The sequence below is a fragment of the Chiloscyllium punctatum genome, chromosome 19, assembly GCF_047496795.1.
Source record: "Chiloscyllium punctatum isolate Juve2018m chromosome 19, sChiPun1.3, whole genome shotgun sequence".
Taxonomy (NCBI): Eukaryota; Metazoa; Chordata; class Chondrichthyes; order Orectolobiformes; family Hemiscylliidae; genus Chiloscyllium; species Chiloscyllium punctatum.
In genome coordinates this window covers 79,868,192-79,883,388 of record NC_092757.1, presented here as the reverse complement: position 1 = coordinate 79,883,388, position 15,197 = coordinate 79,868,192, and the positions used below count along the sequence as shown (strand labels likewise).

The window sequence follows — 15,197 nt, the reverse complement described above, 5'->3', positions numbered from 1 at the left end:
CAGTCTCTTTGATTAGAATGTTCCAGAATTTAAACGTGCATTATTCAGGCTGATTGAGAGAAAATAGTGAAGCAGAAGGGGAGGAAAGGAAGAAGGGAGATTCCCGCCCCCTCCCCTTCACGAATAAGAAATAATAACAAAGAACTGCGAAATCTTAAGCATAAGTTGCTGGAGACACTCAGTAGATCTGGCAGCATTTGTAGAGGGAAGAAACAGGATTGACGTTTCAACATGAGACATAATGCATACAGATATGTTGGAAGTGCTGGGGACATGTTGCAATGAGACTGACTCAGTCAAGTTGATACATCTGGGTGACAGGTGACGGGGCGTTGACCTTTGGGGGAGGAGACCCGGAAGTAGTTGCTGGTTGACAAGGAGCCGGATCAAGATGGCGCTGCGACCAGGCGGTGGCGGTGGCAGCAGTAACAGTAACAGTAACAGTAACAGCGGCACTGGCAGCGGGTAAGCGCCGAAACGTGGAGTTTTCTCTTTTCTGTATTGGTGTCAGATTGTGAGTGATACATTAGATCGGGTGATGGTTTACCGTTGTGTGGGCGGCCGCCTCTCTGTCTTTAAGATGATGCTGGGGAAATGGGGTTAGTCTGGGTCAGTGACCAAGACACACTCTCTCTCTTTGATATTTACCCTCTGATGGCCGAGATACCGCCGGGAGACTCTTACCTTTGTTTGCCTGATCTTTTAAATTTCCTTTTTCCTTCGAGTCGACTGTTTCCTTTTATAAACGAGTTAAATCCGATCTCCGCAAGAATTGTTTTTTCTTACATTTCAAACTTTCTTCTCTCTCTCATCCCTTCCCATCCACTTTAATGTTGTTGTGTTGAGAGGTTTCTTTTATTTTTTTTTTAAAAATGGGTGGATTGGGGCTGAATGGAAGTACACCCTTTCCCCTTATTTTGAAGCTGTGGAGTTCTGCTATCTGAATTGAACGGGGAGCTGCACACTGAATAATTGATGTTCCAGAAGGAGATTGTGCTTCATCTATCTTTCATCTCACCCTATCACTTTTCATCCGGCGCAACGAATTTAGGTGGATGTTTCTTGATCGAATTTGATCTTTAGGAAAAAAGGGAATTGTAATTTTGTCGTGTCGTTGGGCAATAAAAGAATTAATAAACTCCCTTAATGTAGCTGCAGTGATGTTTGCAGCTTGCCAGTAAAAAAAGACTCGGGGGTAATCCAGTTTTGATGTTGTTTCACTCCCCAGAGAGTGTGTGTATATATATAGAGAAAAAGCTATGCTACTTGTTCTCAGCAGATTTTTTTAAGATTAGGTTCCCTACAGTATGGAAACAGGCCCTTCAGCCCAACAAGTCCAAACCGACCCTCTGAAGAATAGCCCACCCAGACCCATTCCCCGTATTCACCCCTGACTATGGGCAATTTAGCAGGACCAATTCACCTAACCTGCACATCTTTGGATTGTGGGAGGAAACCCATGCAGACACTGGGAGAATGTGCAAACTCCACACAGTCAGTTACCCAAGGCAGGGATCGAACCTGGGTCCCTGGAGGTGTGAGGCAGCAGTGCTAACCACTGAGCCACCTAGGTGTATCTTATTTTTAATTTTGGGCACACCTGGAATAGAAAAAAGTTAATTTTGCTGGCTTTTTGGTCTCTGCCATGTATTACATTTTGTTGTGTCAGTAAATATTAAAAAAAATTAACAGGGCAAGAATTTGTAAGTTGAGATACATTGAAGGCTGTTTTATATTGCTGACCATTTTGGATTGATGCAATGGTGCCAAACTGTTTAGCACAGTAATTATGGCTTTGAATGATTACCCACTTACCATTAGTTCCAGAAAAAAAAAGGGACTGCTGAGTAACTGCAGTAGATTCCAAAGTTGACCATGATTAAATACTTGATTTTGTTCTTTCCTTCCCCTCTATACAGATATATGATGATTCCATATGTACTGTGTTATACTTGTGAATCAAGTGGATGAATTTTGCTAGCTTAACTTCACAACACAATGAAATTTGATGAATATTTGATTGAAAGACTTGCTAAACATTCTGTCACTTACTCAATATATTTAATATTTTAAGAATTCTTGTTAAATGTGACTATTATTTAAGGGACAGGACTGGCAGCTTAATTTTCTGGGTATCGGTGCTATAGGAATGATAGAAAGGGGGTGGCAAGAGCACAGGGGGAGTAGTGTTTTTGGTTAAGGAGAACATTACATTTGTGCTTGGGAAGGATATTCCTGGGAGAACATCCAGTGAAGTTTTATAGGTGGAACTGAGAAATAAGAAAGGGATGATTATTTATTTGGTGTTGTCCTGTAGGCCCCTAATAGTCAGTGGGAAATCGAGAAGCAAACATGTAAGGAAATCTCATATCTATAAGTAGGATTGTAATGGTAGGGGATTTTAACTTTGCAAACATAGTGCCATACTGTTACGGGTTTGGATGGAGAAGAATTTAAGTGCTGCAAGAACATTTTATTATTTAATTATTTTGATGTACCTACTACAGAAGGAGCAAGACCTGACCTTCTCTTGGGAAATAAGGCAGGGCAAGTGACTGAGGTGTCATGGGGGAGCACTTTGGGCTCATTGATCACAATTCTATTAGTTTTCAAATAGTAATGGAAAAGGATAAACCTGATCTAAAAGTTAAAGTTTTAAATTGGAGTAAGGCCAATTTTTTGACAATATTAGGCAGGCACTTGCAAAAGTTGACTGGGGGAGCCTGTGTTTAGGTAAAGGGACAGTTGGGAAGTGGGAGGCTTTCAAAATTGAGATAATGAGAGTTCAGAGTGTTCCTGTTAGAGCGACGGGCAAGACTGCCAAGTGTAGTGGATGTTGGATGACTAGGAAAATTTAGGCTCTGTTCAAGGAAAAGGAGGACGTATAAATATCTAGGATTGAGCGAATCTCTCCAGAAGTATTAAGGCAGTAGTAGTATATTTAAGTGGGAAATCAGGAGGGAAAATGGGAGTCATGAGATAGATTTGGCAAATAGGGTTAAGGAGAATCCAATGATTCAGCAAATTCATAAGGGAAAAAAAGGTGACCCTTTAAAGATCAAGAAGGCCATCTGTGTGGAACCACAGGATATGAGTGAGATACAAAATGAATATTTCACTTCACTATTTACTGTGGAGAAGGACATGGAAACCAGGGAACTTGGAGAAATCAATAGTGATATCATGAAAAGTGTCCATGTTACAAAAGAGGAGGTGCTGAACATCTTGAACTGAGTAAAGGTTGATAAATCCCCAGGACCTGGTAGGTATTTCCCATAACTGTGGAAAGCTAGGGAAGCGATTGCTGGGCCACCTTGCTGAAATATTTATATCATCGACAGCCACGGGTGAGGTCCCAGAAGATTGCAGGGCGGCTAATGTGGTGTTATTATTTAAGAAAGGTGGCAAGGAAAAGCCAGGGAACTATAGACTGGTGAGCCTGACATCTGTGGGTAAGTTGTTGGAAGAAATTCTGAGGGAAAGACTTTACATGCATTTGGAAAGGCAAGGACTGTTTAGGGCTAGTCAACATGGCTTTGTGTATTAAATAGTGTCTTCTAACTTGATTGACTTTTTTTGAAGAAGTGACAAATAAAGATTGAAGATAGTGGTAGATGTTCTCTATATGGACATCAGCAAGGTGTTCAACAAAGTCCAGCAAGGTAGACTGGTTAGCAAGGTTAGGCTTAAAGGTAGAAGACAGGTGATGGTGGTAGAGGATTGCTTTTCTGCCTAGTGACCTGTGACCAGTAGTGTGCTTCAATGATTGGTGCTAGGTCCACTGCTTTTCGTCATTTATATAAATGGTTTGGATGTGAATATAGGAGATATGGTTAGGAAGTTTGCAGATGGGACCAATATTGTTGGTGATGGTGGACAGTGAAGAAGGTGGCTACCTCAGAGTATAATGGGACCTTGATCAGATGGACGAATGGGCTGATGTGTGGCAGATGGAATTTAATTTAAATAAATGTGATGTGTTTCCTTTTGGTAAAGCAAACCAAGGCAAGACTTGTACAGTTAATGGTAATTCTCTGGAGCGTTTTGATAAAATGTGGAGCTGGAAAAGCACAGCAAGTCATGCAGCATGAAAAGAGCAGGAGAGTTGATACTTCGGACAGGATCCTTCAGCAGGACTAGGGAAGGGGACTGAGAAATAACTGGAAGGAGGGGGTGGAGCTAGGAGAAAGATAGGTGAGACGGCAATAGGTGGATGCAGGTAAGAGGTGAATGAGATTGGCCAGTGGAATAAGTAGCAAGGAAGATAGACAGGTTAGGTTGTCAAGGGGGTGGGGTGGAGAGGGAGGGCTGGACCTGAGTTAAGGTGAGGGGTGGGAAGATTTGGAAGCTGTTCAATTCTATGTTGAGGCCGTAAGGTTGTAAGCTCCCGAGGTGGAAGATGAGGTGTTTGTCCTCCAGTTTGCACGTGGCCTAATGTTGATGGTGGAGGATGTCCAGGAAGGGCAATTCATTGGGGGAATTAGAGGGGTGGGGTTGAAATGGCTGGCAACTGGGAGGTGGGCTGATTGGAGAATATGGACCAGAGATGCTCCTGGGACTGAGGAGTGTTGCCAATCAATGAGTGGAGGTGCATAGTTCCTTGAAAGTGGAGTTGTAGGTAGACAGGATGGTGAAGATGACATTTGGCATGCTTGCCTTCATTGGTCAGTGCATTGAGTATAGGTGTTCAGATGTCGTATTGTGGCTGTATGTTGGTGAGGCCACTTTTAGAATACTATGTTTAATTACGGTCTCCCTGCTGTAGGAAAGGTGTTAAATTTGCATGGGTTACAGAAAAGATTTACAAGGATGTTGCAGGATTGAAGGGTTTGAGCTATGGAAAGAGGCTGAGTAGACTGGGGCTTTTTTCTCTGGAGCATCAGAGGCTGAGGGGTGATCTTACAGAGGTTTATAAAAACATGAGCATGGATAGGGTGAATAGCCAAGACCTTTTTCCCAGGTCGGGGGAGGGGGAGGAAATGGTGTGTGGGGGGGATCCAAAATCTGAGGGCATGGGTTCAAGGTGAGAGGAGAAATATTTAAAAGGGACCTGAGGAACATCTCTTTCACGCGGAGGGTAGTATGTGGATGGAAAGAGGTGGTGTTGGAGGAGGGTACGATTGCAACATTGAAAAGTCATCTGAATCGGTATGTGAATAGGAAGGGTTTCGAGGGATATGGGCCAAATGCTGACAGCTAGGACTAGATCAGTTTAGGATATCTGGTTGGTGTGGACAAGATAGCCTGAAAGGTTTGTTTCTGTTCTGTAAATCTTTGTGACTGTATGATTGTATAATCCCAAGTCTTTTAGTGCATCCCTCAAAGCATCATGATCTTAATTTATAGATTACTGATCTGTACATGATATTACAGTTGTCCTTCTTATATTGTTCCACAAGCCAAATTGAGCACTGGCCTATTAAGTGAAGGTGTATATATGGCATTTTGTGTTTAAAATAGTAATATTTAGATTTCAGCTTGTTCAATCAGTTTGTTAGAAAACATGAAAGCAATTTTTTTTTTATTGGACAACTGTTCATATTTGAAATACATTTCTCCTTCCTACTGGTGAGATTTCCTAAACGAAAGTGCTGAGACTGGGAACTTGCATAATAGTCAGGACATCATTCCTCTTCCTAATTTACACAATGCCCCAGTTTAAACAATACTGGAAGTCCTTTTTATGATGTTGATCTTTTCAGACAATGAACAAAGCAATGCATGGATGTAGGGCAGAACTGACAATATTGTTGAAATGCTATGATCCATGTTAAAAATATCTCATATCGACCATCCTTTAAAATTAGAGCCAAGCAAGGAAAATTGACCAGATTTTTAGAGCAGTCTAGGTTTTGTTATTATTCATCTTTTGATATTTGTAAAGAAATATGGAGTGATAAATGTTGCATTGTAAAACAGCTGCAATTTGAGTGGGTTTCCAATTGTAAATTATGTATATCTGACTTGGTCTGTGTAAGTTTGTGAATAAGGATTACTACTTAATTATGATGTAAATAAGAATAAGCAAAGACCTGTAAAGCATTTGTGGTTATTATCCTAAGTGTAGCAATGCATCCTTAAACTCTAGCCCACTGCGTTCCATCTGTCTCATGTAATCTCTTAGCCCATATCCAATCTCATCTCTCTCATCTGGTAAACCAATGATATTTATGATGTTTAATCATTTGTTCAAATTTAATGCAGAGCCATGCTAATGTCTTAAATAAAATGTAACCAAAAGCAATTGCTATTTGTTTTATTTTATACATATAACCTTAATTTCTGATTTGAGTACTATTTCATTTTTGGTATGTTTTGAACTGCCTTTACTATCATTGAGAATTGAGCCCATTTCTATTCCAATTCTTTTTGTCTAATTTTGGTCTTTGGTGTTAGTACTTAATGGGCAACAAAATAAACGAGGCTCTAAAACTTAGTGTTATGGTACTTAAGGAGCAACTTGAATTCATGATTTTAACACAGCTGATTAGTGTCTCACCAACGTTACCTGCCCCAAAACAAATACTTTTAAAAATTGTTAACATGATACAAGGTGGCAATGTGACAAAATGACCATAGGAGCTGCTTGGATGGATATAATAATGGGGTGAATATTGAAATTACTCAATAAAACTGCTCCGCTGGTAAGAAAAAATACATTCAAGACAGGTATTGTATATAAAATCAAAAATATCTGGATAAACTCACATCAGGCAGCATCTGTGGAGAGAAACTGAGTTAACGTTTCAAGTCGGGGTGATCCTTCATAAATAAGATGTTCATTTTGTTACTTTCCCCACAGATGCCACCTACCTGTTGAGTTTTTCCAACACTTTCAGTATTTAGTTTAGAATACCAGCAGCAGCAATATTTGTATGAGTGAGTTTTTTTTGTAACAATTCTCTCAATTTAAAGCTTTGTTTGACAATTTGTGGAACCATCCTCTGCAATTTTTCAATGCTTGAGAAGCGTTCTTTAAGCCAAGAGATACCCTACAGTTGTAATTTTATTTTTGCATTCAATGATGGAGGTAATATTTCATGTCTTCTATGAGTCTAGGCTGATAGCTAAATTATATTGTGACTTCTGGATTTGATAGTTGATAAAATGCCAGCTGTTCTGAGTATTTCTGGTGAACCAAAGAAAGAGATTGTCACTCTGAGCATTTCTGTCTGTGTGGTGTTGACTTCAGACATGTCCCAATGCATTTCATAGAATCCCTACACCATGGAAACAGGCCCTCCGAAGAGTATCCCACCCAAACCCATTCCCCATTTCTCTACATTTACCTCTAACCTACACATCCCTGAACACTATGGGCAATTTAGCATGGCCAATTCACCTAACCTGCACATCTTGGATTATGGGAGGAAACCAGAGCACCCAGAGGAAGCCTACACATACAAGGGGTTAAGCGTGCAAACTCCACACAGACAGTGGCCTGAGGCCAGAATCAAACCCATGTCCCTGGTGCTGTGAGGCCACAGTGCTAACCACTGAGCCGCCCCAAAATGTGTCCCTTGAAGAGACAGTACCATCATTAAGACCGTGTTGTATGGCCTAGCTGCATAGTGATCTTGTAATTTTTCCCTCCGGTCTTTTAGATGCTGATCTCTCTCTTTTCCAGTTAGGACTGCTTCCTGTTAGGATGTGGGAATTCACTGTCCTTTTTTTAGTGCATGGGGCAATGAGGTTTGTGCTTGCGTTAGTCCTGCTCCTTTATCTCAGGTTATTATTACAAATGGTGATGTATCTAGACAGGTTAGTCCTAAATGGTGTTGGTTGGAGACTAGTATCTAACTGAAATTGAGCACTTTTTGGTGCACTTTATGAAAACATTTAATACCAGAACCACCAGAAGTGAGGTTTAGCGGAAACTGTTGAATGGAAAGAATAAAGTGTTCAAGTAGGAATCTGCTGCTAACTTTTTGTCACCATGTTTTCAATGCATTTGATTAATATTGGTGTCAAATACAGTGATTAGTGGGGTTGGGATGGGTTTATGTGACAGATCTTTGTGACTTAAAAGTAAGAAACATGGAAATAATCAGCCATTAGTTTTAGAAGTAAGTCTTTCACAAATTTAAAATGGTTCATAGTCAATGCATTACTTCGAAAGAGTATTAGAGAAAACACTGTAGACCGCAAACAGCAAGGTCTCTCGCTCATGACAACAAGGTAATTTTACCTTGTGACTAAAATACTAAATGATGATGTTAGCCCAGGGATAGTTATGGCATTGGAAATGGAGATAATTTATCATATTTCCTTCAATGGTGGCATGGGATTTTTTTTGCTTATTGATCTGTGAAGGCAGAAGGACCATTTCATATTTTATCTGAAAGATTACACCTCTGACAATGCAACACTCTAGTTGGTACAGTATGTAAGTCAAAATGAGGATCTTAAATCATTGGAGTAGGGCTTGAACCCAACGCTTTTTGATTTAGAATTGAAAATGCTCCTACTGAGCCGGCACTAATGCACCTACTCTCTTTCAAGCCGTTATGAGTCACATTGCATGACTAACCTTGTTGGTGCATTTTTGTAGCTTACGTACCACTTTCGGTATTAAATTCAATGGTTGATTATCCTTAAAAATGTAAGTCTAGGGTGTCCTGATGGATTCTCAAGTATGAGTCACAATGTATTCTACTGCAGAATAGCTTATAGGCTTAAGTGGAAAAACCTGCTTCATTGTGTTTGCCACTAATATTGTCTTCCCAGAGCCAATGCTATCATTCTGCAGGTTTGGTCCTTGAAACTATCCATTACTGATATGAGTGAACTCAATAGTTTTCTTGTTCTAAACATGCTCTCCTAATGCAGTAGTATTAAGAATCTTCTGTCAGAAATGTGTGTTTGGGTCGTACAAAGTAATAAATGTTGTTATTTATGAGACATTTAAATCCTTCAGTCCTGAAGTAATTCAATCCTTCTGAAGACATGGCAAACTCTTGGGATGGTGGGAGCATTTGCTCCATGTACCCAGATGTGGATATGGATATGAACATGAATGAATGAATCACTGAAGTATCTTTCTCTCCTCCATAGCCTCACAAATAATAAATTGCTAAGCAAGTGATGGCCGGCTCGCAGTTCACAGCCAGTGTTATGCTATGATTAATTCATACATGTTACAGTTAGTAGTGAAAAATGTGCAGGTCCTTCGTCCTGTGGTCTTTTCTTGAGGTACTAGTGAAACTTTTCTAATGATCTGGTTGAGATCAGGATTTATAATGTGGTGATACCCTAGAAAGTTTTTTCCTTGACCGTAAAACATTGAAGTGTAAGATAAAGCTTCAGTGATTTCAAAGTAAAGCTTTAGTACAGATCCCGGTGCTGCACAGATGTTCAAGACATTTAAGTACATTACTTTGTAAAATAGACTACTACGGAGCACCATACATGGAAGGTGTGAACTTTTATGGTGGGCATTATCCTTACTGCTGCCTAAAAAGGAGCAAAAGGATTGAGTTTTCCATGATATCAAATTCTGGTATCTGGAACATCAATATAACAAGTAACTTGTTAAGAAAATGATTCGTACTTTTCTGATTTTCTGTCATTTATTCGTTGGTATTAACATAATACAGGAGGGGATGAAATTAGAAATTTCTATGGGCACTGAAAGATAAGTAGACGAGGTTCCAGACTCCATTTTCAAAAAAGGAATACAACAATCACCATCCCAAATGAGGAGCCTTCGTAGCCCTTTCCACAGAGTTGGTAACTTTGTATAGAATCATTGCATGTTGCAACGTAGCAACAGCCCAGTCTGGCCATCGTATCTATTCTGCCATTTCTGTCCTTCCTCTGATTGTGATTCCACTCTCCTGCCCATATCTTTTATTACTATTCTCTCTCTCAAACACCTAGTATCATTTTAAAACTAGATAAGGACACTATTTCAATCCTGGTAATAAAGATTTTTCTCTCATTGGAATATAGGTTGCAGGGACATCAGTTTAAGCTCTTGCCAGTGAAAATCTGTTTTGCTAATTTTATTTTCTTCTACTTTGGTTACAGCTTCATGTTCCCAGTATCAGGGGGATTAGTTCCTCCCCAAGGTATGTATGGCAATATTGCAGTTCTACCATGCATATCTTGATTCATTTGTGTTCTTGCACCATTTGTGATTCATTACATGCAATGTAATAACATTAATCTTTAATCATGTGTTGCCATGGCCTAATTTTGCATGAGTTTCTTTGAACATATCATTGTAAGTTCCAAATGTGCTGTGTTGAATTTAGCGTACAAAATATGCAATGTTAAAAAAATTAAGTGCTTGTAAATGTTCTAATGACGATGACACCTGTGCGTCTCTATATCTGAACTGTCATTTACCCAGTAGATTTAAAAGTATATGCACATCTGCTGTTGGTTGTACTTTCTGTAATGAGTGAATGAAGCCATCTTAATCCTTCTCCTCTCACTTTTAAAAATAGTTTAAAAGTCAGACCTCCTTTTGATGTCATTCTTGTTTCTCTTTCTTCACTTCCCCCTTCTCTCCCTCCAAAAGGTCATCCCCTCCAACCTGAAACTTACAGACACTGGGATATTAAGTTCGCTGTGGACATTCAGAAAGCCTGATGCACTTTGGGACTTCTCCCAAGTTCACAGCTGGCCACAGTCTCCATACACAGATTGAATCCTCCATAAGCTGATACCTACAGTTGTATTCACAATTGCTCTTGGGTTAGCGTAACTCTGTCTAATGATTTAACTTTGAATTGTAGCAAATCACTTTCTATTAAATACATATTTACCTCATGACCTGAGTGAAACCCACAGCACTAGACCACAGTATATAATTATCTAAAAATGCTTGTTCCAATTTATCCATCAGTACATAATATGCCAGAGAGTGAAGGTAACCAGGATGCAAAACAGTAGACGAATTAAATCTGAAATTCACGCTGACTGGTTGGCTGTGTCCATAATTCTTTGAACTCTTCTCAACAAGCTCATGAAATCAGTTATTTATGCTTTATATGGAAGATGAAGCATATAAAACCTTAATAGACTGAAGAAAAAAACCCTGTAATTATAAGGATTCTTTTTATATTGAAACTATCCTAATGAAGATGACTTCTATCAAATCAGATCAGGGCAGGTTGAAGCTGCAGCAGATGATGTGTTGATGAGATTGGAATGGCGATATTTGTTTATAATTCTCCATATTGGACAGGTTTTTAGTATGCCACAGAAGGAAACCACTTATTTCATCATGTCTGTGCAGGGTCATGGAACTTTCTAAAATCCCATTCCTGCATTTTTCTAATGTCTTTATATTGCTATTTTTCAATTATTTGGATCACTTTCAAAAACTATTTTGTTTTTGCTTTTCTCGGTGATGCTTGTAGGGCATTGCTGTTGTAAAATCACTTTTTCTAATGTTTTGCTTGGTGTACTTAAAGTTTTGCTTTCCACTTAACTGTTTACTAAACAGCGAAAAAAAGTTTTCTCAATACACACGATAAAGCTTGAAACACCTCTGTTCCTTGCTCTTTCTTGGTGTCTATTCAATTAGTTTCCTGTTCTTCTCATAACTTTAAAATTTTTTTTAAGGCTAGGAACTGATTCTAGATACTGTATTGTAATTACAGCCTTACCGATAATTTGTCGTTTTAAGACCTTGCTTAAAAATACTTACTTGACCAAAGTTTTGGCTCCCATCTAATATCTCCTCCTTTAACTTTGTCAGTTTTTATTTTAACATAGATTTATGAAGTGCTTTAGAATTTTTTTTTGCTTTGCTGCTCTAAGAATGCAAGTCTTGAATGTTTGCTTTTTGCTATTTGTTAAATTATGGTTCTGTATAATTATTGTTGCAGGTGAATCTCATTTTATAATATGTCTGAACGGGGTTATTATTTGTAGAAAAATATCTCTAAATCTAAGCCATCCTACTTTCTAATCCTTGTAAAATTTTATTGTTTTCACTGCTTTTTTGTTCATCCCATTATTCTTCTCAAAGTGTATCATCTTGCATTGTGTTCTCAACCAATAGTTATCCTTCTGAAGTTCAGTCAGTCATCTCACACTATTTTTGTCGTAAGCAAATTCTGAGATCCACCTCAATCCATTTTCAGATCTCTAATTGACATCATTGTTTAACTAATGGCCTATAAACAATTAACCATTAATCTGTGTTTTTAATCCTTTTGCCAACCTCCTATCCAGCTTATATAAAATTGTCAGTGAATTGAATTCATAAAGCAAGGCATGCTGAAGAGCCCTTATATGGAGATAGCAGACTGCATTTGGGCAAGCAGGAACATTGCTTTTGAGTCGAACATTTATACTAAACAAGTTGGCAAGATTTGGAGATGCTGGTGTTGGACTGGGTGTACAGAGTTAAAAATCACACGACATTAGGTTATAGTCCAATAGGTTTAACCTCCATCAGGTGGTTGTGGAGTACACAATTGTAAGACACAGAATTTAAAGCAAAAGTTTACAGTGTGATGTAACTGAAATTATACTTTGAAAAATACCTTGATTGTTTGTTAAGTCTCTCATCTGTTGGAATGACCATGTTAGTTTTCACTTCTTTCATATGTAAATCACAAAACATTTTTTAAAAGTTACATTCTCAGGTTAACTTTAACAATTGGTGTCAGCCCAGATAATATGTTGAAGGTGTTAGCCCCCTGTGTGCTGTTGTCTGTGCCATAATGTTTAGACTGGATCTAATAGAGTCATAGTCATAGAGATGTACAGCATGGAAACAGACCCTTCAGTCTAATCTGTCCATGCTGACCAGATATCCCAACCCACTCTAGTCCCACCTGCCAGCACCAAGCCCATATCTCTCCAAACCCTTCCTATTCATATCCCATCCAAATGCCTCTTAAATGTTGCAATTATACCAGCCTCCACCACATCCTCTGGCATCTCATTCCATACACGTACCACCCTCTGCGTGAAAAAGTTGTCCCTTAGGTCTCTTTTATATCTTTTCCCCTCTCACCCTAAACCTATGCCCTCTAGTTCTGGACTGCCTAACCCCAGGGAAAAGACTTTGCCTATTTATCCTATCCATGCCCCTCATAATTTTGTAAACCTCTATAAGGTCACCCCTCAGCCTCCGACGCTCCAGGGAAAAGAGCCCCAGCCTGTTCAGCCTCTCCCTATAGCTCAAATCCTCCAACCCTGGCAACATCCTTGTAAATCTTTTCTGAACCCTTTCAAGTTTCACAACCTCTTTCTGATAGGAAGGAGACCAGAATTGCATGTAATATTCCAACAGTGACCGAACCAATGTCCTGTTCAGCCGTAACACGACCTCCCAACTCCTGTACTCAATACTCTGACCAATAAAGGAAAGCATACCAAACGCCGCCTTCACTATCCTATCTACCTGTGACTCCACTTTCAAGGAGCAATGAACCTGTACTCCAAGGTGTCTTTGTTCAGCAACACTCCCTCGGACCTTACCATTAAGTGTATAAGTCCTGCTAGGATTTGCTTTCCCAAAATGCAGCACCTCGCATTTATCTGAATTAAACTCCATCTGCCACTTCTCAGCCCATTGGTCCAGATCCTGTTGTAATCTGAGGTAACCCTCTTCGCTGTCCACTACACCTCCAATTTTGGTGTCATCTGCAAACTTACTACTGTACCTCTTATGCTCGCATCCAAATCATTTATGTAAATGATTAAAAGTAGAGGACCAGCACCGATCCTTGTGGCACTCCACTGGACACAGACCTCCAGTCTGAAAAACAACCCTCCACCACCACCCTCTGTCTTCTACCTTTTGAGCCAGTTCTGTATCCAAATGGCTACTTCTCCCTGTATTCCATGAAATCTAACCTTGCTAACCAGTCTCCTATGGGGAACCTTGTTGAACGCCTTACTTAAGTCCATATCTCTAACTCTATCTTTAAATTAGATCAGTCTAAACATTATGGCACAGACAACAGCACACAGGAGGCTAACACCTTCAACATATTATCTGGGCTGACACCAATTGTTAAAATCAATGAAGTAAAAACAATGACTGCAGATGCTGGAAACCAGATTCTGGATTAGTGGTGCTGGAAGAGCACAGCAGTTCAGGCAGCATCCAAGGAGCTTCGAAATCGACGTTTTGGGCAAAAGCCCTTCATCAGGAATAAAGGCAGTGAGCCTGAAGTGTGGAGAGATAAGCTAGAGGAGGGTGGGAGTGGGGAGAAAGTAGCATAGAGCTTTGTTGGCTACGTAGAGCAGTTAATCTTCTGTAATTACACCGGCACCACTCCCCAGCTCTTTCTCCGCTACATTGATGATTGCATTGGTGCCACCTCGTGCTCCCATGAGGAGGTTGAGCAATTCATCAACTTCACCAACACATTCCACCCTGACCTTAAATTTACCTGGACCATCTCTGACACCTCCCTCCCCTTCCTGGACCTCTCCATCTCCATTAATGGCGACCGACTCGACACTGACATTTTTTACAAACCCACCGACTCCTACAGCTACCTGGATTACACCTCTTCCCACCCTACCTCTTGCAAAAATGCCATCCCGTATTCCCAATTCCTCTGCCTCTGTCGTATCTGCTCCCAGGAGGACCAGTTCCACCACAGAACACACCATATGGCCTCCTTCTTTAGAGACCGCAATTTCCCTTCCCACGTGGTTAAAGATGCCCTCCAACGCATCTCGTCTACATCCCGCACCTCCGCCCTCAGACCCCACCCCTCCAACCGTAACAAAGACAGAACGCCCCTGGTGCTCACCTTCCACCCTACCAACCTTCGCATAAACCAAATCATCTGCCGACATTTCCGCCACCTCCAAACAGACCCCACCACCAGGGATATATTTCCCTCCCCACCCCTTTCCGCCTTCTGCAAAGACCGTTCCCTCCGTGACTACCTGGTCAGGTCCACGCCCCCCTACAACCCACCCTCCCGTCCTGGCACTTTCCCCTGCCACCGCAGGAACTGTAAAACCTGTGCCCACACCACCTCCCTCACCTCTATCCAAGGCCCTAAAGGAGCCTTCCACATCCATCAAAGTTTTACTTGCACATCCACTAATATCATTTATTGTATCCGTTGCTCCCAATGTAGTCTCCTCTACATTGGGGAGACTGGGCGCCTCCTAGCAGAATGCTTTAGGGAACATCTCCGGGACACCTGCACCAATCAACCACACCGCCCTGTGGCCCAACATTTCAACTCCCCCTCCCACCCTGC

The 15,197-nt window shown here is 40.5% G+C and overlaps 1 protein-coding gene across 6 annotated transcripts in view; it reads left to right on the top strand.

Moving 5' to 3' along the window:
- Positions 1 to 380: 380 nt before the first annotated feature.
- The window catches only part of synrg (synergin, gamma), a 129,135-nt gene continuing 114,318 nt past the window's right edge, over positions 381 to 15,197 (top strand). For all 6 annotated transcript variants that reach the window (XM_072589791.1, XM_072589789.1, XM_072589787.1 and 3 more), the window contains exons 1-2: positions 381 to 465; positions 10,030 to 10,070. In XM_072589791.1, coding sequence (XP_072445892.1) covers positions 392 to 465; positions 10,030 to 10,070 — 115 coding nt within the window. In that variant the 5' untranslated portion in view covers positions 381 to 391. The remainder of the gene's footprint in view (positions 466 to 10,029; positions 10,071 to 15,197) is intronic.